The sequence below is a fragment of the Myxocyprinus asiaticus genome, chromosome 50 (assembly GCF_019703515.2).
Source record: "Myxocyprinus asiaticus isolate MX2 ecotype Aquarium Trade chromosome 50, UBuf_Myxa_2, whole genome shotgun sequence".
Taxonomy (NCBI): Eukaryota; Metazoa; Chordata; class Actinopteri; order Cypriniformes; family Catostomidae; genus Myxocyprinus; species Myxocyprinus asiaticus.
Genome location: NC_059393.1, coordinates 6,352,901 through 6,375,717, shown reverse-complemented (window position 1 = coordinate 6,375,717; position 22,817 = coordinate 6,352,901). Strand labels below are relative to the sequence as shown.

The following is a 22,817-nucleotide window of genomic DNA, read 5'->3' as shown; positions in this document are numbered from 1 at the left end:
ATATATATATATATATATATTTTTTTTTTTTTTTTTTTTTTTTTTTTTTTGCAATGCATTTGAGTAAGAGTATGTATTGGGTTGGAGCCATCTCTTAGACACAACATCTCCACCGTTGACAGACACTCGTCTTGTTTAAATATCCATTTATTTGATAGGTGGTTTTCAGTGTAAAATGTTGTTGGGACGAACACTTCAAATTTCCCATTGAGGGTTTGCAGCTGTGTCTAGCAATCAACTTTGAATTGCAGAGATGAATAATTAATGCTATCCAAAAATTTCTCAGTGAATATAACTTGTTTTTAAAAAATATAATCTGCAAATATTGACTACACTGGCAGACAATACAAAAAATCTGTGTTTGTGCCACTACATGATTTGCGTAATTCATTGAGTGAATCAGGTGCAAAAACTACCCCACCCCCCCATATCTTCAAAGATACATAGCATAATGTTTATATTTGTAACTCACCCGCTTCTCTAGAAATCTGCATGAAGGCCTCAACTCCTTTCTCACCGTAGCTTCCCTCCGAGGCCACCGTAGATACATAGTTCCATCCCATCGCTTTCACTATGTCCACCATGGCCTGTGCCTGGAAAGAGTCGGGTGGTACCACACGAGAGAAGAAATCGTACCGCCGGTCGTCGCTTAGTTCCGGGGCAGTGGAAGCGTAGCTGATCTGCGGAATCTGAATCCAGACAAAAAGAAGGTGGTTAGATACACTGCGGTCATAAAACTAATACTAAACTTAACTACTATCCAGGGACTAAAAACGGTTCAAAAAACGAAAACCGCATTATTTTTTTATTTTTTTTGCAGAATGTAACCGAAAATGGGAACAAAATCCCTTTCAGTTGTTCTAGACTGAAAACATTATTTTTAAAACCTGACAACCGGTTAATAACCGGTTAATTTTGTTTCTATATTTATTTATTTTTTTCATGAAACCAAAGACCAAAGGGTTTATCACAGTAACTTTTCGGAATAACACTACTTCCTGTTGCCTTAAAAAAAAACAAGGCTACTGTCTTTTAGTAGAGTATAAGCATGCGCTTTGATTCTGAAGGAAACCGCTAGTTTAAAAACCAATGTAAAAAAAAAATAAATACCAAAAAATCATTAAATTAATTTGGCCTGCAAAAGGTGACGTTTAGTCCAAGTGTGCCCAGGCAGTGCATGCATGCATGCAGAGAGAGAAAGATTTAGGCTATTAATTGACTTTAGGTGGCCAAATGAATATTTTTTGGGATTTAATTAACATTAAGAATACATTTATTGAAAAGACGTTTTATATGTATGCTACTGTATATAGTATTAAGCTTGTTATGATTTCTGTCCTGAAAATTACCCCGTATGGTAAAAAAAAAAAAAAGTCTAATATTTTTGGTTATTTTGGGTGTGGCAAGTTGCTTATTTTGAGCTTGTTTTTTCCAAAACAGGTGCCTTGTTTCTCCTGTGAGATCTGGAAAAAAAAATTCACTGGTATATCACTCACCCTTTTAAAAAGAACACTATTAACAGTTCTTTTATTTTGTTCTAACTGGTTACCATTTAAAAAGGAAGTTGTGAAACGTCAGAACAGGAACAAAAAATACTGTTTATGCTCAGAAAAACCAGAAATGAAAAACATTTCATTTTTAATCCCTGCTACTAACTTAACTACATTTTCTTAACTACATACAACTCTTCTTTCTAATATATTAAATATATATAATGTTATATAATGAAACAGTCACTTTTGCATTCCAGTCGTTCACATCAAAAGAGCCCATGGTAAGAATATTCACAAGACTAAAATACTCACTAAATGCTGGTTAGCATAAAATTGTTCAGATTCTGCATTCTTCTACCCTAAATTAAGGACTGACTTCTGCTCTGAAACTCAACGATTCAACCTCTTGAAATTATTAACTCTTCCTTAGAGTTATATCCATAGCTGAGGCATCAGACCCAAGATTATCATCAACAACAGCCAGTGACTTTTGGGAAATGTTACAATGTTTGCAGTATCTACTTGCCTGGAGTTAGCATATTGGGGAGCTATACAGTATATGTGAATGGCTATGTTCAGAATGGAATACTGGTAAAGTCAAGTAATTTTTATTCGTATAGTGCTTTTCACTATACACTGTTTCAAAGCAGCTTTACAGAAAATTGTGCTGTAATGTCTTAAAGTCCTTGTTGAGCAGTTTCATTGAAAGATGTCATTGAAAAATCATGTCTTAAAGTTATGCCCTGAGATTACTAGTTTGCTATTTAAATGTAACTACACTGAATACTGCCTACCTGTTAAATAATAAGTGAAAGAGTAGGTGTTATGTAAAGCTAAACATTTAATGCAGTAGTATGCTGCACTGTAGAAAGTGGTAACATTATATTACATAACATTTATTGGGCCTCATGTATCCAGATAGAAGACAAAGGCAGGCCTAACACAGTCGTAAAACCTAGCTCAGGCCCACATACCAATTCATAAATCTTACTGATAAAAACCACGCCAAAATCAAACAAAGAGAGTCCAAAACAGACTACAAATCCCATGAAGCTTTGCTCACTAAAGGATCAAGCTCTCAACTCTTATTGGATGAGGCACACAACAGAACGTCCCTCAATCATGACATTATCAGGAGTAGAAATACCTTTGAAATGCTTCCGGGATTTGCTTCCAGCAACTTTGCTCGCCGTGTGTAGACGCAGCTCATCGCTGCTCTGAGGTGCAGCCTCATAGCACAAGGAAGTAACGTCCGACTTGAAAAAGTGGCCATACAATCTCCATCTCGCTGGACGAGTTGAGATTACTCTGTGTTCCACCTAACACTAACGGATCCGAAGGAGACTGCTGAGCAATCCGTACCTTCATCCGTTTGCCTGCAGAAGTGAAGAGATAAAAGATTTCTCTTCCATCTTAAATTAAGTCGACGGTGCTGATTTCTCCGCCAGCCCACCGAGAATCAGCAGCCGTACCACCCGCCGACAGAGTGAGGAAACGGCCTCCCGTCATCACCCGAGCCTCGAGGAACCGAGTCGGAGTTAAAGGATGAATGAACACATATTCTACCTGTGTCCTCATGTGATTCAAGTAAGAGGTTTACGTCTGGGCAGAGACAGAATATTATAGTGTGTTATTCTTGTGTATCAACGTTATTGCTTGTACAGTTTACGGACCACCGTGTCCGCTCATACTCAAGGTATTTAATTATCACGAATGAGATTTGCTGTATTGTAGTCCAACCACATTGGACTGTTGTGCATTTCCGCCATTGCGGGTGAGACCGGCACACTGAGTTTATCCATTAAAGAATCAAAGACCGCGGGACAGTTTACGAGCCGTCCACCGCGTCTCTGAGTGATAAACTAACAGCTGCTTTCTCTCCCACGATCGTGAAACTGGCTTTGGGGCCGTCACTTAATTCTCTCTCTCTCTCGTACTAACCACACACACACACGCGACCCCTCAAAAACATTCTCGCACACATTTTTGGCTAGTAGATAGCTTCGTGATAAAGTTCAGCTTTGTCCCTAAGCTATCGTACAAGCAGATACACACGGTAAACTGGTACACACCATTGACTGGTTTCTCTCTGCCCACATTCGCGGCCATATTCTCTGGTCGGAAGTCTCGCGTGACATACTCTCCACGAGAGTCATGTCCGCCATTTTGTGCGCATCCCTCCTTATACACACACACACACACACCATATGTGTTATAGGATTATTTTGGTTTCCATATCTAATCATATTACTGTTTAGTTTGTGGTTGGAAGTTGGAAGTTTATTGACTGCATTGTATTAATTATTAATTGATATTACTGCATAAATAAACTTTGTTATATTACAAAGAGAAGTGTTTTGGTTTGTTTTGCATATACCTGTGTCATGCTGACGGGATGTCAGTGCTCGGATTTAAGCCTTCATTCATTGTTTTTTTTTCCCCGAAAATCGATATTCTTCGGATGTCGATTTTCCTATGAAAACAATCTAATATTGAGACTGTTATACTATCTGGTTATTAGTCCCTGATTCCAGGGTCGTGCCCCGGCAATATTAATCCTTACTAATATTCTATTGATTTTTGATCATTGATAATGATCTTTGATGATTGTTAAATTTGAAGGATCAATAAGATAGTGTTAATTTTAATTAATGTTTCATCGATGTTAATGATTAGTGATTATCTTTGATAATTGTTGATTTAAAGGATTAAAAAAGCTAACATTGATTCTCATCAATGTTCTATTGATTTTAATAATTAATAATTATCTTTGATAATTATTAATTGTTGCTAATAACCAAACCATAGCGCACTACATTTACTGGAGCCCCATATGAGGTTTTAATGAGTTAGATTAAATTAATTAATTTAAATATTAATAACTAAAAAAATAATTACCAATTATTTCTGATAGTAACACTGATCTAAACAACCAGTAAAGCCCTACACATTGCATGCTAATGGTGTCCTGTTTTCTTGGATATTGATAATTTTATTTTGTATTTTTAATTCAATTTTGTGTAATACTATACCAAATATCTGCAGTCTGATCAAATAATAAATACAATTACAGATATCCTCTACATATCCATACTATATACTGCAGACATTGTAAGAGTAGTATGTTAGTCCGTTGTTCCAAACATAGACCTTTCAATGTCTTGATGAAATTTTAAATTAGTTAATCTGCAGCGTTCCTCATAAACAAGCTAACAATGTTCCACTGATCCACCAAAGACCAGACATGTTTTCTATTTTCTGTATGACATCGTCAGAAGTCTTGCACAAAATACTGAGCAACTCTCAGTTATACTAACAAGAAATGTAAAAGAATGCTGTGGCAGATGTGTGTCTAGACTTTTTGTGACACTTTTCAGTGTTTATTCAGAAAACTCAAGTGTAAGTAACTGTACTAACCCTCAAAAGACTAATAAAAAAAATAAAAAAAAATAAAAATGGTAGTACTTTTATGAAATTTTGGGGTACATCGTTAAGCTTTAAAGTGATTTGCTATCAACTGCCATTCTACATTTTTTTTTACGAATCTCCTTTTTTGTTAAGCAGAAGAAAGAAAATCATATGGGTTTCGAACAATATGGGTGAGTAACTGATGACAGAATTTTTATATTTGGGTGAACTATCCTTTTAAAAGAGACAATTTACACTCTTGTCATGTGATCAGCTAGCTCGTAAGCTCTGAGTACACAAGAATTTGATCTTAAAAGGTTAGCGCTCCGGTAGGCGTCTAAGAAACATGACAGATCCTCGGAAAACTTCAAAATGAGTTTGACTCAACTTGTGCTCTGGGTTTTCTTTGCAATTATCTCCCTGCTTTTTCTGCATTTGACAGAGGTCTGGGATTACCTGATCTTTGACCAACTCGGGCCAGACGTTTTCTTCTCCAGAAGTTAATTCCCTCCTCTGAAGATGACTGGAATGCATGTCGGCCAGCAAAGTTTAGCCAGGCACTGTTTTTTTCAATTAGCCTTTTGATCTCCCTTGATTGAATGGTGGGCAAAGCTTTTCCATTAAATCGGTAAATAGGAAGATATATGTGGGACAGCAATCTGGGGGCGGATTTGAAAATGGTGTGCTTTTGAAAAAAAAAAAAAAAAAACTCCAGTAGAGAACAGAAGGTGAGGTGAATAAACAACAGTAATTATTATGTTGCAATGAAAACGCCACCCCTTAATTACTGCAATGAAAGCGTTTCGTGCTGTATCGAACAGTGCTTTGTCCAAAACCTCTTTCACAAGCTGTCAGTTTTTATGCTAATTCTCTTTCCTGGCACAGAAAACTATGCTGGCGCTTGCGGATGCAATTTATAGAAATCTCTTGAAACTTTAGAAGGAAAAGGCTGAATAAAGAATATTTATGCACTGAATATTAAACTTTAATTTTGCAATGAAGAGTCTGTCGCTTTTTTTATTTTATTTTGGCCCTTTTGCCACATTAATTCATAGCAGAGAGACAGAGAATACGAAATGGGGAAAAAAGAGGTCAAAACAAGTTTAGGAAATAAGGTTTGTTCAGAAGAGAACTACGGCTCAAGGTGTCAGCGCAGCCCTTAAACAGCAAGATGGTAAAAATGTGGCAACACAACAGCCCTACTATCAACAACTATCAACAAAACTGTGCCTCAGTTTTCTTTTGAGTTACAGGATAGGCTAAAAATAAATTGTTCCATAGTTAAAAAAAACACTATGAGTCACACAAGCAGCGTATATCAGCACTACTGTTTTTTGTTTGATTTGTCAACAACATTTTTGCCCTCCCATTACCAGCTGAAGCAATTACAGGTTGTCTTTCAATGCAGGCAGTCCTGAAGCAAGAACTTGTCATTCAAAATGTTCCCAAAACAAAGATAGTTTCCTTCAAGTTTTGGTTGTAGGAAGGAGCCTGCAGTGAGCTTTGACAACTCATTCCTTCAAGAGTAAGAAGGAACAGATCTCAAAGCCAAAAACATAGTATAACAAATAACGGCTTTAGGTGAGGCATAGTGCTTGTATGGCTTTGTTCACATTGCACACAAATCCAATTTGGTTTTCAAATCTGATCTTTAAAACTGACCAATAGTTTGCACTGTTATTTTGTAAGTGATGAAATAAGATCCATTAGTTCAGATAGTGCAATCAATATCTGGTTTGTTTACATAAGTTGTCATAGTAATGACTTAAGCATAAGTACTACACCAAATGGCTTTGCACTAAAACATACAGTTTGAGAGTAGCTGTCAGTATGAAAATAGAGGATAGACAAATGGAAATTTTGCCTCTGCTAAGCTCATGTCAATCATGACAAACATGTGGTGTTGTACTTGCAAGGCACAAGAGAGAACATAAGCAACAAAGGCATTACTATATTTACATATTCATGCATATGCTGTGTCCAAAACCGCTCACTAATTCACCTGTCACTACATGGAAAATATCACATACTTGACTATTTGTTGAAAGAGTAAGTGAAAATGAATACATTTGGTCACTGCTAGATACAATATTGCACACTTTGTATGTAAGACATTGCCTATGCCAATGTAATCACACAGAAAATAGGCATGCTGTTTCCTATTGCTCATATGCCCTGAAATCAAAACCATTCTGTCCCATGGAAATCACATTCACAACGAAACATGGGTTTTGGTCCAGTGGAAACCAGGAAGTGATCGAGTTCACTCTGAGATTCGGCATCTGAACCCATGGAAATCGTCTTGGTTACTGATGTAACCTCTGTTCCCTGATGGAGGGAACGAGACGTTGTGTCGATGTAGTGACACTAGGGGTTCGATCTTGAGAGCCCCAATCACCTTTGCTTAAAATAGAAAAGGCCAATGAAAACTGGTGAGTGGAATTTGCATGCCACTCTCCGCCCCGGACATAAGGGTATAAAAGGAGATGGCGTGCATCACTTATTCAGATTTATGCTGAGGAGCCAATAGAGAGTCCCGGCCATGACAGCAGCTGGTTCAGTGCCACGGCAGGAGGGACACAACGTCTCGTTCCCTCCATCAGGTAACAGAGGTTACATCAGTAACCAAGACGTTCCCTGTCTGTCACTCACTCGACGTTGTGTCGATGTAGTGACACTAGGGGTTCCAATAGGAAATGCCGCAGGCACTGAACTGTGTCACGAGGCATGGAAGAGTGGACACGGGCAAGCTGCTACATTCCTCGCAGCGAGCGCTCAACCACGTCGTGACATTCCAGTGAGTTAGGTAAGGCGTCTCCCTAGTCCCATTAAGGGGGGAGGAGGCACTTACCCAAGTAGGCTACCGGTGGTGCCTTTCTTAATTTGCTGTGAAGCAATTTCCCACCGAGCACTTTCTAGAATAGCGCTGGGAAGTGCGCTTCCCTCTCCAGGAAGGAGAGCACTACGGAGACCACATCCTACCGGAGGGAGGCTAACATGTGGAGCATACCTCACATGGACTTACCAACGGGGAAGTACGCATGTGGAATGATACCACAGGAGGACCCTATCTACAGAGAGGGTACGCAGCACAGTGGGCAAGACAGAGAAAGCTCTGACGAGGGGAAAAACAGGTTTCACCTAAGGGGGGAACCAAACAGTGGAAATTCATACGGGATTACCAAGGGGGAATCACCACGCATGAAGCACTGAGCCCAAGCACACGGGCTCACCTGAAAAGGGGAATACCACAAGCACTGTTTCGTCACCGAACAGTGCTAAGGAATTAAAGAGGCATCCGGAATTCACTGGTACGGGGAACTGTTGTGGACAAAAAAGCACACATTATCACCTTTGAAAAAAGGGGAAAGGTGCAATGCAAGCGGTACACCCAACCGGCCGCCTGGTGTACCTGCTGTTACAGTGTAACACTCGGGTCGAAACCAGGTCTATGCGTAGGTCATAAAACCTTGCAAAGGTATTGGGTGTAGCCCAACCCGCAGCTCTGCATATGTCTGCTAGAGAGGCCCCCCTTGCCAGTGCCCAGGAGGACGCAACACCTCTAGTGGAGTGCGCCCGTACTCCCAAGGAGCATGGCAAGTCCTGAGATTGGTATGCGAGAAAAATGGCATCCACAATCCAATGGGCTAATCTCTGCTTGAAGACAGCTTTCCCCTTCTGCTGTCCTCCAAAACAGACAAAGAGCTGCTCCGAATGTCTAAAGCTCTGCGTGCGGTCCAGATAGATGCGCAGGGTGCGAACTGGACACAGCAACGACAAGGCCGGGTCTTCCTCCTCTGAAGGGAGTGCTTGCAGGTTCACCACCTAGTCCCGAAAAGGAGTGGTGGGAACTTTGGACACGTAACCAGGCCAGGGTCTCAAGATCACATGAAAGTGAGCAGGCCCGATCTCCAGGCATTCGCTGGTAACAGAGAGTGCCTGCAGGTCCCCCACCCTCTTGATGGAAGTGAGCACCACCAGGAGGGCCGTCTTCAGGGACAGAGTGCTGAGCTCGGCCTGCTCCAGGGGCTCAAAGGGGGCTCTCTGTAGGGCAGGTAGAACCACAGAGAGATTCCAAGAGGGGATCAGGCGCAGTCTAGGAGGATTCAACCTCCTTGCGCCTTTGAGGAACCTGTTGATCAGGTTGTGCTGTTGTGAGGGTCTACCGTCCAGTGTATCGTGGTGAGCTGCTATGGCAGCCACTTACACTTTCAGGTTAGAGGGAGACAGCCATCTCTCCAGCCCGTCCTGAAGGAAAGACAGCATAGACCCGACGGCACATCTCTGTGGGTCTTCCCCACAGGAAGAACACCAGTTAGTGAAAAGATGCCACTTCAAGGCATACAGCCGCCTCATAGAGGGGGCCCTGGCCTGAGTGATCATGTCTACCACCACTGGAGCCGGACCCTAGACTTCGTTAGCTCCTCATGCACTTCCGGGAAGAAAGGCATTGGGGCGGGGCGCGGCCGTGATTCGCGCTCCAAGCCCAGAAACCAATCATCCAGCAGCGAACGCTCAGGGCAGGGTGGAGAGTCACCCGGGCAAGCACGGCTGCCATCTCCATGTCTGCCTTATCCTGTGCTCTACCGCCCATGGGTGGGAGCTCAGAAGATTCGTCTGCTTCCGATAGCAGAAGCCCACCCTCCGATGCCGTGACCGAAAGCTCATCCTCATCGCGAATGACACATTAAACCCGCCCTGAGGCAGACCGCCTGCATCGCTCAACAGCTCATCCGGACAGAATGAGCGTGCTGGGGGATGGGAGGTCTGCGGGGGCCGGCAGAAACGCTCAAATGTCCACATCTTGATCGCCCGCGGTGCTTGCTGACCTGGCCGGCTGAGCGTCAGCCCAGGACGGACCGGGTTGGGGAGCAGCCACAGTGGCTCCTTGCTTCATGAAGAAAGTGAGCTGCGACCGCAACGTTCTCATGGGCATGTTCTCGCAATGAGAACACAACCCTTCCACGAAAGCCACCTTGGCATGCTGGCGCCACAGACACTCGAGGCAGATTTCATGGGTATCCGGAGGGGAGAGATAACGGCCACATCCAGTAGCGCAAACGCGGAAAGACATCTTTAAAAAGATGCCAAGCATTTGCGCAAGCTCTTTTAGAGAAAATATACTCTTTCGAATATACTCTTTTAGCACCCACAGACTCAGGCAGCCGAAGCACCCAGGGGAAGCACCACACTCGACCGTGCGAGGATGACCGCTGATATGCTGCGTAAAAAATCCAGCAGTGTAGCAAGAGGTGAGAGGACGAACACACAAGCATTCGGCTCCGAAGAAAAAATCTGAATGAGTGATGCACGCCATCTCCTTTTATACCCATATGTCCGGGGTGGAGAGTGACATGCAAATTCCACTCGCCAATTTTCATTGGCCTTTTCTATTTTAAGCAAAGGTGATTTGGGCTCTCAAGATCGAACCCCTAGTGTCACTACATCGACACAACATCGAGTGAGTGACAGACAGGGAACAGAAAGTAACTGAGTTCTCTCTGAGACACGGGTTCTGGTTCCATGGAATGCAGGAAGTAACTGCGTTCACTGTGAGACACAGGTTCTGGTCCCATGGAAACCAGGAGGTAATTATGTTCACTCTGAGACACAGCATCTGGTCCCTTGGAATGCAGGAAGTAATTGAATTCACTCCAAGACACGGGTTCTGGTCTCATGAAATCCAGGAAGTAATCGAGTTCACCATGAGATACAGCATCTGGTCGCATGGAACACAGGAAGTAATTGAATTCACTCTGAGATATTGAGTTCTGGTCCCATGAAATCCAGGAAGTAATCTAGCTCACTCTGAGATACAGCATCTGGTCCCATGGAAATCAGAAGGTAACTGAATTCATTCCGAGACATGGGTTTTGGTCCCATGAAATATAGGAAGTAATCAAGTTCCCTACGAGATACAGGCTCTGGTCCCATGGAAATCAGAAAGTAATCGAGTTCACTCCGAGACATGGGTTCAGGTCCCATGGAATTCAGGAAATAATCGAGTTTATGACACTGGTCCCATTGAAATCAGGATGTAATCATGCTCACATAAACAATGGTGAGCATGACTCGGAAGTTGCATTTTAACTTTAAAAATGCATTATTACACTACTGACACTCAGGTTTAGGGTTGGGGTCAATCAAAAAAAATTATGCATTCTTATTAATTGTATTATCTTATTTTCAACTAAAAATGTAACTTACTTTTGGCACCACCTTGTGGACATTTCACCCATAGAAGGGTCACTTATGCTTCCAGCTTTGGCTACTGGGGGCAGTGGTTTGAATTTTGGTAATCCCAGACCGAATTCAGCAGCAGAACTTTGACCTAATGTTGCTGAATTCACAGTGTGATTAGTCAGCATATACGCCACATGGCAAAAAAAAAAAAAATCATATTTGAAATCCAGTCTGACCATTCCGAAATTTGATCATATTATTTTATTATTTTTTAAAAAATTTGTTTTATCAGACTACAAAATTGAGTTGGATATGCCAAAACAAAGTCTATCTAACTCCAAAACCCCTTTATCCTTCTTCAACGCTCTTGTCTTTCACACTTTCTCAGACACAGATAAGTAAAATCATGGCCCTGGATTGAAGACTTGGCACTTGTAAGCTGTCAGCTGTGTATTTATATGTCTGTGTGGATGACAGCTGGGGCCGTGATGAACACTGTTCAACCTCAGGATGGTGCCCCATTATCGTACTCCATTATCTTGTCTATCAGGGTGAGTGATCTGAAGGTGGCGGCAACTATGTCCCTGGAATCCAGGGGCCCATCTTGTGTCAGTTCAGGAGCTGTAAGAATAAGGTGTCCTGTCCAGCCATCCGTCAGGTGAAGGCGTCTTTTATTCAGCCACACAAACAGCATGGAGAACCTTGCAGCTTATTGTGGTCTTCTCATTGTAAAGTGATTATCTGTGTCATGGTAAGAATTGCCGCTGAAGACAGGATTGTCAGTGTAACGATCAGATAACACTGGAACTAAAAGTCGTGTTCAACCGATGTGTGTCGCTTCAATGATCCCTCCCCAAAAAAATGTTATGCCCCATTCTGAACTACGATCATACCCCTATAAAACTATACAGTCCATAAATAAAGGTGCTGTGCTATCTATATTTGAAGAACCTTAATGAGAGCAACCTCTTCAAATAAATATCTAGGCCTATATCAAGCAACCCAAAACCAAGCAGCACAAATCTTAATGGTGTAATTTGAATTGATTTATTAATTATTGCTGTCATTTTTATTTGTAGCCTCCCTGTGGGCTAGACACCTCTCCAGGGCCGTCACACGTCCAACCACAGTTCTTCATAAGTCAAGATTTGGTGTTCAAAACAACCTGAAGGTTTTTTTTTTTTTTTTTTCTCTAACAAATCCTTAATGCGGCCGTGACCTGGAGTTCTTTGCCTGGGCCAAAGACAGATGAGTTGCAGGATATTAGATCCACCTCATGACCGCTTCGGGTCATTTTTTGCATCACGCTGAAAGGTCAGGTGTGTTGACAGCACCAATAAAAAGAAAAAGACAAGGTATTTGACAATGGGCTTACCCAGCATTGATCGGAGGTGGAGTGCCTCTACCTGAGAGAAATGGAGAACCATTACAGGAATGGATTGCCACATTGAATGTTTGACTTGGTGGCTGACATTTCCACTGACATTTTGTCTACCTTCAATTTCCACCCATTATGAGCAAAACTTGGTGTCATAAACTTTTATGGTGGTGGAGAACTTATACTGTAGATGGGACACCAATATAAGTGTGAATTTGCAATTGGATAGAGATCAAAATGACACCAACCAAATTGTCCTTAATTTTTTTAGACACAAGAATAGGTGTGACACAATTTTTGATATAAAAATTAAATAATAATATTTAATTAATTATAAATCATTTTTAACCTGTATTATTTTGTTTCATGGAAAACAAAATGAGCTTTAAAGAATGTTTGCTGCTTTTTTCCATACAATAAAAGCATACAGTGACCAGGGGCTATCATGCTCCGAAATGGATAAAAAAGCACCATAAAAAAGTCCATAAGATTTGTGCACTCTTTTGCAAGTCTTCTGAGGCCATAAAATAGATTGTGTAAAAGAATGAAATGTAAATTGTTATTTAATGAAAAAATCTCTACCAGGTCTCACAGAAACATGTTACTATACCTACATGGCAGTTTTCTGTTAAAAAGAACACTAGAGGTGCTCCAACAACGACTTTTATTCATTTCACTTAAATCATGAGTAAAACTTCTCAGCTTGTTCCTCACACAGTGTTTTGACATCAAAACTCTTTTACTATAGGGTATGTTTTACAAGCCGATACATTTTCACCTTTGCATTACATTATCAACTATATTCAAAAGTTTATTCAAGCGTGATCAAATTGAGTTACAGCTCAACTTGCGATGTAAAGGACCGCCCTTAGAAAAAATTTAGAGTGCTGGCAAACTTGCCACAAATTTGCTGAAAACTTGCCAAAAATTTGCCACTCATTATTTTCACACGCACATGAGCTTGTTATTTGCCGCAAATGATTCCCAGAAGTTTGCAGCACTTCACCAGTAGTGGTGAGCCTGCAGCAAACCTTTGGCGACAATTAATTGTTTGCATGTGAAAATTAATGAGTGGTAGTGTTGGGTAAGTTTCTCTAAAAAAGTAATTAATTACTAACTTAGGACTTAAAGGATAGACTGGAAACTGTTCTTTTAATTCATTCAAATAAATCATATAAAATCAAATATATTATTCATGAACTAGCCAAAGAATTTAAGGGGGCAGCGTTAAATTAGAAAACATATATTTTAATATTAGACGTTAAATTTCGATTTTAAATTCACTATTGTTTTATATAGAACTGTTCTATAGTCTATACCAGGGGTCGGCAACCTATGGCACGTGTGCCAGCATTGGCACGCGGAGGAGTAATTACTGGCACTCCAGCAATGGCGAGAGTAGAATAGACTATTTTATTTATATAAATTCCGCACCTGTATTCCAATCTACATCTTGATATAATTCTTCCTCATGATCACGCAGCGTGTTTTTATGAGCTGAATGGGAGGCTAAACAAAAAGTTAGAATGTGACGAGACAGCAGTATAACCAACAGACTTGTGCAACACGTGCAAGCCATTTGCGCATCACAAGCAGGTAGTGCTTCACTTTCTGTTAATTGTACGAGTAAAAGTGCCCGCTTTGCTTTGGTCAGGCTGCGTGGATGACAGCCTACATTCCGTGTTTCATTTGTTTCTTTTTGCTTTCAGAACAACATGTAATAAAATAAGAAAAACACCACTATTAATCCTTGAGATTTCCAACCCAGCATACAGGTACACCTCCTTAAACCATGGACATTCAAAATTACATTAAACGATAAAAAGGAAAAACATAAACCCACATCGTGGGGTTCAAAAATCGGAGTCTATTTAAAATATAAATTAAACCTGGAAATAAAGTTTTAGGATTTTGCAGGCGCGATTAACTGAAAAGGGCTAAACAGTTGATAATTAATAATAATAATTTAATAATTAATAATAGGCTATATTGATCGGCTTGTGATGTGTGAATGGCTTGCATGCGCAGCGCGAGTCTGGTCACACTTTAATAGTGTTTAGGCTCCCATTCAGCTGATGAAAACATGCTGCGTAATCATGAGGAAGGATTAGGCTACATCAAGATGTAGATTGGAATGCAGGTGCGAAAAACGTTATATAAATAAAATAGCCTGCTCCTCTCTCGCTGTTGCTTGCGTGCTAGTGATTAAATGATTACAGTGACATAATATAAGAAATATTTAAGATTCCATACAATTTCGTGATCAGTCATCAAATAAGCAAATTTGTGACATTAACTTTGTTAACTCAAAACAAAAGGACAGGTTTTCTTTCATTAAAGCAATTTAGATGCTCTGAAAATTCACATGCAGGATCATGATTATATCACAATCATTGGGTTTTGCACAAAATGTTCACTCAAACTGTTTAATATCATTTGTAATGAAAAATAAACGATTAAATTAGAAAAATGCAAAATAGAAACATTTTCACAAGGAGAAAATCGCATACATTTGCATGTTTTTTTCAAAAAGCCATTGACCAGGAAAATAAAAAAGGCACTCCATGTCAAAAAGGTTGCCGACCCTTGGTCTATACAGTATTTAACACAATTACATCAGAAGTAACTGTAATTAAATTACTGAAAAATTAAGAGTAATCCCTTACTTTACTTTTTTATGAAAAAGTAATTTAATTACAGTAATTAATTATTAATAAAAAAATTTATAAGGGCAGGGTACGAGTCCTGAAGAGCAAGCAAGTTCACATATGAGCCGAAATTGTTAAAGAAGCACCACAAAATGATGTGGTTGCTTTAGCAATTGCGTTTTTTCAAATCACATTTGCTTTTGATGACACAATCGGTTAGGTTTAGGGTTTAGCGAAGGGAAGCATTTTTTTTTATTATTATTATTTACAACTTTATAGAGGATTAACCTTAAAAACTTCATCTGTTTGGGAGAAAATTTAACTTTCTTTTAATGCCAGTCAGTGGACATTTCACATCGGAAGTCGTATGCACTACTTTTATGATACTTTAATGACAATTTTGTGTTTTGTGAGCTTGACAGCAATACCCATTGAGAGCACTGAAGCACCCACACAACTATTCCTTGAAAGGTAAAACGTTATACCATTCCTGCAATCAGGGGCGGGTTTACGATTTCTGAGGCCCCAAGCAACCGACCAAGCTGGGGCCCCATTTTGAAAATTTCTGTTTTAAAAATTACATAAAATTTATTTTAAATATTAATTTTTAATTCATCCTATCAACCATTGTAGCCAAGTACATTCAGAATGTTTAATGAAATAAAAATCTATTTAAAGATAATTAATGCATGTTTTCCAGTTTTTCCACAATACAGTAATAAACAAATAAAAAAATATTTACCTACATACATTTATACAAAACAGGGTGTGCAAAACCTACTACATCACCCAGTAACATTTTGGAATTCAGTTGTTATTTATTAATTTTATAACCCAACAATTATTTATTGCTATCCAGTTTGCCATTATAATATGATACAGTATTTTTATTACTTTGAGGATTTGTTGTATACAATAGTAATATATTCTTGTCTTATTTACTTTCATCTGGAGCTTATATTCTGATGCTGAGGTTGTATTTTATGTAAGCATTGTAGGCAACATTCGTAACTAACAATAAACATACAAAGCACGGCGGCCCCTCAGCACACTAGAGCAGAAGGAAAAAAAAACATTGCCATTTATCAAGCGCTGAAATTTGCTTGTTGCAGAACAATCTGGAATAATTGTAACAGTCCCCTCTTTGCAACCTAAACCTGTTCAGAACGTTAAATCTTTGTGACACCTGTGCTAAATAAAAAACAAAAAAACAATCTAGACAGTGCAATGACTGATACAGAACGCAGGTGTCTCGGCATGCATTTTTGAAACCTGAAGCTCTTATTAACTTGATACAGTGTCTAAAAATGTGCCAGTCCTCCGTGAGACACTAAAGAAACAGTGAGACATGGTGCAGCAGGTATGGACATTTGTTCAACGCATGTTTACACAGGAAAACAATGGCAAAACAGAGCAGATGCAGGCAAAAACACGTTCGGTGTGAACAGCCCCTAACTCATCCGTTTGCGCGTATCTGTGAGTGAGAGCGCATGTGCGAAACAATTTCAGACAGCCTATATATTTTTTTCATAAATTACAAACCCGAACCCTACTTAAAAAAAACTCAACTGTCCTGACCCCAGTGGCTTCTATAACGTGAAATGCTCCAAGAGCGCTGACAACAGCGTATTCGCGCGTGTACCCAGAACATCATGTTACCCCTCAAGCATTTTTTGCGGAGCTTTCCTACCGGGGCGGGGGCCCCCCCGACATCTGTGGCCCCACGCAATTGCGTGGTAATTATTCACCCTGATGATGTTTGTTTACATCACAACACATTGTTGAAAGTACAATTCACATTGACCGAACATGCTGGGACACCTTATTAGACCGTCACCCCATTTTCAGCGTACAAATTAGTAGAGGACCACATGGGAAACCAACCAAATGAACACACCTGCAATGTAAAGGCTTTGACAGACAGGCTCCACCGATGCCAGGGATTACCTGCATATGCCTGAACTTCAATTGCAGGGCTCTGCATTCCCAAAGCAGCTCAACTATTGACCTTTAATTAGAAGGACTAGATGAATCAAAGAGAAGCACTTGAGCCTCTAAAGGCTGTACCATCATACAACACTGCTTGACTTGAGACAACAAACCACAGATTAAAAATAATGAATAATCTAACTCCCATGCCACATGCCGGCATTGCTAATGTCCTAATATGTGACACAAGGACCCTGCATGAGTCAAGCTCAGGAAATCAAATTACTATGCAACGAGTGCCATTGATGTGAAGTTCATTTTCTTGGGTCTTAGTGGCGGCGGATTTTAATCGCTCTGACCCACTGCTTGAAGGTGCAGTAAATTAGTGATTCCATTACAAGTGCCCATTTTTAGCTGCCTGCTGCTGATTGTCTTCTGAAAGTATAGCGGCTTGGTTTTAACTTTAACAGCGCATTTAAAAATCTTGAAGTCAGCTGCGCATTCATAAAAAGTGTTCCCAAAGTTACTAAACATTTTTTATTTTATCTACGACAAATTAATAATTACTTATCTAAAAAAAATAATAAGATTACTATACTGATTACTTCATGGGAAAAATAATCATATTAATAATTCCTGTACTTTTAATTTACTTTCTTTTTGCAGAAAGATTTTTTTTTGTTTGTTTGTTTTTTTTTTTTTTTTCACTTAAACTTACAAATATAGAGTTTTGGCAAACTAGCAGCAAACTTGCCACAAATTTTCTGCAAATTTGCCACTCATTATTTTCACATGCAAATGAGCTTGTGATTCACCGCAAATGTTTGCCAGAAGTTTGCATCTCTTCAAAATAGATTTTATTTTAGAATTATGTTGAACCAAAGTAACGTACTGTACTTAAAAGTAATTTACTAAATTGAAAGCCAGTGTCTGTAATCAGATTACAAGAATATAAACTGTAAATGTTACAATAATTTTGACTAAAAAGTAATTAGATTACTGTAACTAATTACTTTATAAACAGATTACACTCAACACTGTTCAGGATCGCTATGAGAGAGCTCGATCAAAGTGGCTTGCATGTTCATGCGAGAACATGTGTTGTTTAGCAACAAAACAAGGCAAGTTCTCGCATAAACATACGAACCACGGTAAACAAGCTTCTCTCATAGCAATCATGACCACCCAGTGGACTAAAAATACTGTACAATATCAATGTAAAATACCTTAAATTTTGGGTAGTTTCTCACCAATGCCATTAGCTCATATGCCTTCAGAAGACTTTTAATATGACACACGAGTCACATGGTCAACTCTGATGATACGTTTCAGTCCTTTTTTTAAGCTTTAAAGACATTGTTTTGAAAAGATGGACCAAAACTTTCATTAAAACATCTCCTTTTGTGTTCTGCATAACAAAGAAATTCAAACGGGTGTGGAACAATAAGAGGGTGAGTAATTGAGGAGTTAATCCTACCAAATGCACTCAAATAACATGTCATCATACATAAATGTATTGTTATGGTGAAGATTATTCCTGCTTAATTAAAGCCTTCAATTGTCAGTTCTGCATGTATTTGCAAAACAGATGAGATCTTCAAGCAAATTAGGAGAAAATCATCAATGTTCAACAATATCTTAAAGATGAATAATTTTCTCAGCTTTAGAACGACTCAAGCAGTGTCTCAGCCCCCACACATCTCGTAATAATGAGTTCAGTGTGCCTATAGACTTTGGATGTTGCAGTGGAAAACAACTAAACAAATAGGTCAACAAGAAAGGTATGAATCTTTATCTAATTAAATGTTGTTTTACAGTAAAATAGAACAGTGGTTCTAAACTGCAGGTCTGTTTTAAAAGGGTTGTGGACAGCAGGAAAAAAAGGCTAAACACAAAGTAATAAAATGCAACTAACCATGTAATCCTTGATAGTATTAGGATAGGATCAGGGACATAATCACTATGGGCATTGAGGGGGGCACATCCCCCCATCAAGTGTCAAATAGTAATAAAAATAATAATAATAATAATAATAAAATTACATTTAAAAGGAAATGTATGAAACAAAATTTTTACCATATCTTTTGTTGTTGAGATTCAATGCATCCAATCAAATAACTGCAGTATTTAGGTGCTAACTATGAACTGTCTGTCATTTGTTCCATGTGCTATATTTCAAGTCTTCTGAAGGCATGCAATTGCTTTGCATTGCTATCATATGTCTTTAGGAGACTTAATACTTAAAGAATATTGTAGGGACCACTTTTATAATACTTTTTTTGTCTATTTTTATTGTATTTTTTTGTCATTTTGGAGCATGAAAGACCTAGTCCCCTGTCTTTTTCATTATAAGGGCAGAAGTGACCATGACAATCTTTATAATTTCACCTTTCATGTTTCGGATAAGAAAGTCAAATGGGTTTGAAAGGCCATATGGGTGAATAAATTATGATGGAACAATTCCTTTAAAGATTTTAAATTTCAAATTTCACCAAAGTATGTAAATATGTGTACTGTATATACTGTATGTTTACTTATTTTCTTTTAAGCGAGGCTAATGCATTTAGTTCAGTAAGGACAACTCTCAGAGTAGTATAACTTATATTTAATTTTATATATATATATATATGACATGGTATGGGCTTGGTCTTGGTGGACTAGATCTGCTCTACGCATGTTGCTACTTGACATGTGTAAATATGTTGCTGCTGTTGCACGGAACCCGTGCGCTGCTGCTGACAGAGAAGCGTGCTGCTTCTACTGACCATAAAATCCCCCCCCCCTAGACAGATCTGGTGCTGGGGAGGTGGAGGTGGAGGGAGAAATGCTGTGTGTTACCATGCTGCTGCATTCGTGCCGCTACGATGTGTAGGCAGGTTATATATAATTCGATGAGGAAATTATATATGATAGGTTCTGAATGGTTAACGTAGCAAGGTGTGCTGGGGTGACCTATCAGCCTTCGCCACAGAGTTTCCTAACTGAACTTAATTTGTCATTTATATGGCTATCCTGAGAGTTTAGCTTCACAACTTTTAACTACAATGGCAAGTCCTTTGGTATTGTGACAACTGGATAATAAAAAGCCTGCAGTCAGACAAAACCTCAAACAACTTCTCACTCTCAACCATCAAAGAGTCCTACTGCTAGAAACCAAAACGGCATACACTGAGCAAACTCCAAACACCATGTCCTAATACCACAGCTAAGCCTTACACAAACACTCTCAAATCTTACTGAGCAAGGTAACTAACATCTCTCTCTTAAACCTTGATTATTAGCTTGCAGCAAGGCCAATACAATTTTCATAGTATATCCTGATGTTAATTATGGATTTATTGTTCAATTAGAAAGCATAATAAGTCAAAATAAATTGGCACTTGAGCAAAACTGAAAAGAATGCAAAATTGGATTGTTGAAAACCTGTTAGTGCCCGACCGATATATCGGTCGGCCGATATTATATATATATCTTATATTTTACCGATATGCGCCGATATGAAAACCCTTTTTCAGAACATATAATGCAGAAAACAATGCGTTAGAATTGGTGTCATAGCGTAGTTTGTCCAGCAGAGCGCACTCTGACTCCATTGTTTACAGAGCTGACTCTGAACTGATGGTGGCTCTGCAGACAGGGCGGAGTTAAACGGTGCGGATTTGAGCGGTCTCTTTTCCTTAAATTGCTAACTAGTTTGTAGGCTACTTACTCAAAAGCATACATTTTTTGATGAGTAAAATTAACACGTCGACATGGTCCGGTGAAAGACGGGACTTGACTCACCTGAGGTGGCTATCCTGCGCTTGAAATAGCATGCTCAGCGGAAAAATAGATGTAAAGAAGACTCAAATGTGAAAACATCCTGAAGGACTTTCAAACATTTGGAAAGCCGATTCCCACACCACCGAAATGATTTCATAACTACTTTGCTGAGTTTACTTGTCTAGCGAGAGGACATTTTCCTGTGTGCGCCGCGAGTGAGAGAGGGAAGACGCACGCACAGCCTGAGGTGAAATGAAACTGTGTATCTGCTCCAGATATCCTCTTTTTTAAATAATATTTGTATTATTAATTCTATTTAAAATATGTAACATTAATATGACAGTAATTTAAGTGCAGTCTCTGTAAAAATATAAAGCCAAATATAAATGTGTAAAAATTATTATCAGTTTAATGGGGGGAAATATTAACTGACAAGTAATTCCAGTGTCTACTAACAGCATCAGAACCATTTATTTGACTAGTATCGCACATCCCTAGTATTCACCAAACTGTTTTAATCAGGATTCACAGTTTGGTTCCCCCTTCAACCGAACAATTCCACTCGTTGCATTTACAAAATGTAATATTTAAAATTATGGTTTTCCAGACATTAAAATAGGATACGTAATAAAAGTAGATTTAATAAATAGTATATTTGCCCTGTGTAAATAATAATATATAGGAACTGTATCTAAAATAAATGAGGGGTGATAAATACTAATACAACAGGCTGGAAAAATAGACATTTATTAGTTTTAATATCCTATATATATATTTTGAATGTGTTGAAACTTGACACCGGGCGACGCACCCTAAAAACGTCACCGTTAAATTGGTTTCCTGCTGAAGAGCCACTTAAAAGTAAGTTTTTTTTTCTCTCTCTCATAAACGTAAATGAGTGTAAATGCCAACACCATCATATATGTCGAAAGGACTGATGCCTGTCAACCAGAATATGAGCTTATTGATGTCATTAAATGACATAAAAATGACTTTTTTATTCCATCAGTTACTCCTGATTGGAGGCTGCCGTATATATTTAGTTTATACGTTTTACATATTTAGTAGAGCGTAAATTGTGACTTAGTGCCCATTTATGCCACAACTAGGCTAAGTTGTAATGTACGTATAGCTGATGCAACCGGCCCCTGATGTTTATTTAGCTATTTATTTTATTTTAATTTATTCTTTATTTAAATGGTCAGCATTTGACTGATACTAAACAGTACTGATGTTTATTTAGCTATTTATTTTATTTTAATTTATTCTTTATTTAAATGGTCAGCATTTGACTGATACTAAACAGTAATACTGATGTTTATTTAGCTATTTATTTTATTTTTTTATTTATTCTTAATTTTAATGGTCAGCCATTGACTGATACTAAACAGTACTGATGTTTATTTAACTATTTATTTTATTTGAATTTATTCTTTATTTTAATGGTCAGCATCTGACTGATACTAAACATATAGTACTGATGTTTATTTAGCTAATTATTGTATTTTTATTCTTTATTTAAATGGTCAGCAATTGACTTATACTAAACACACAGTACTGATGTTAATTAAGCTATTTATTTTATTTGTATTTATTCTTTATTTTAATGGTGGGCAGTTGACTTATACTAAAAATACAGTAATGATTTTTATTTAACTATTTATTGTATTTTTATTTATTCTTTATTTAAATGGTCAGCAATTGACTGACACTAAACATACAGTAATGATTTTTATTTTATTTATTCTTTATTTAAATGGTCAGCAGTTGACTGATACTAAACAGTACTGATGTTTATTTAGCTATTAATTGTATTTTTATTTATTCTTTATTTTCTCAGTGTTCATTTCTAGAATTTGTTGACAGTATATAATAATAATGTCAAATGTTCTTTGATAAAAATATTTGTTTAAGAAAGCAGCCTTCCGAGTACCTTTGCATAGTCATATCGGTGCAAAATCGGTGAAAAATCCACATAGAAAAGGTCTGTTTTCAATTCCAGTTCAAAAATTAGCT

At 38.6% G+C, this 22,817-nt stretch overlaps 1 protein-coding gene across 3 annotated transcripts in view; it reads right to left on the bottom strand.

The window, feature by feature from the left end:
- The window catches only part of LOC127438682 (metabotropic glutamate receptor 7-like), a 369,836-nt gene that overhangs the window by 251,044 nt on the left and 95,975 nt on the right, over positions 1 to 22,817 (bottom strand). For all 3 annotated transcript variants that reach the window (XM_051694434.1, XM_051694432.1, XM_051694435.1), the window contains exon 2: positions 473 to 689. In XM_051694434.1, the coding sequence (XP_051550394.1) occupies positions 473 to 689 (217 nt within the window). The remainder of the gene's footprint in view (positions 1 to 472; positions 690 to 22,817) is intronic.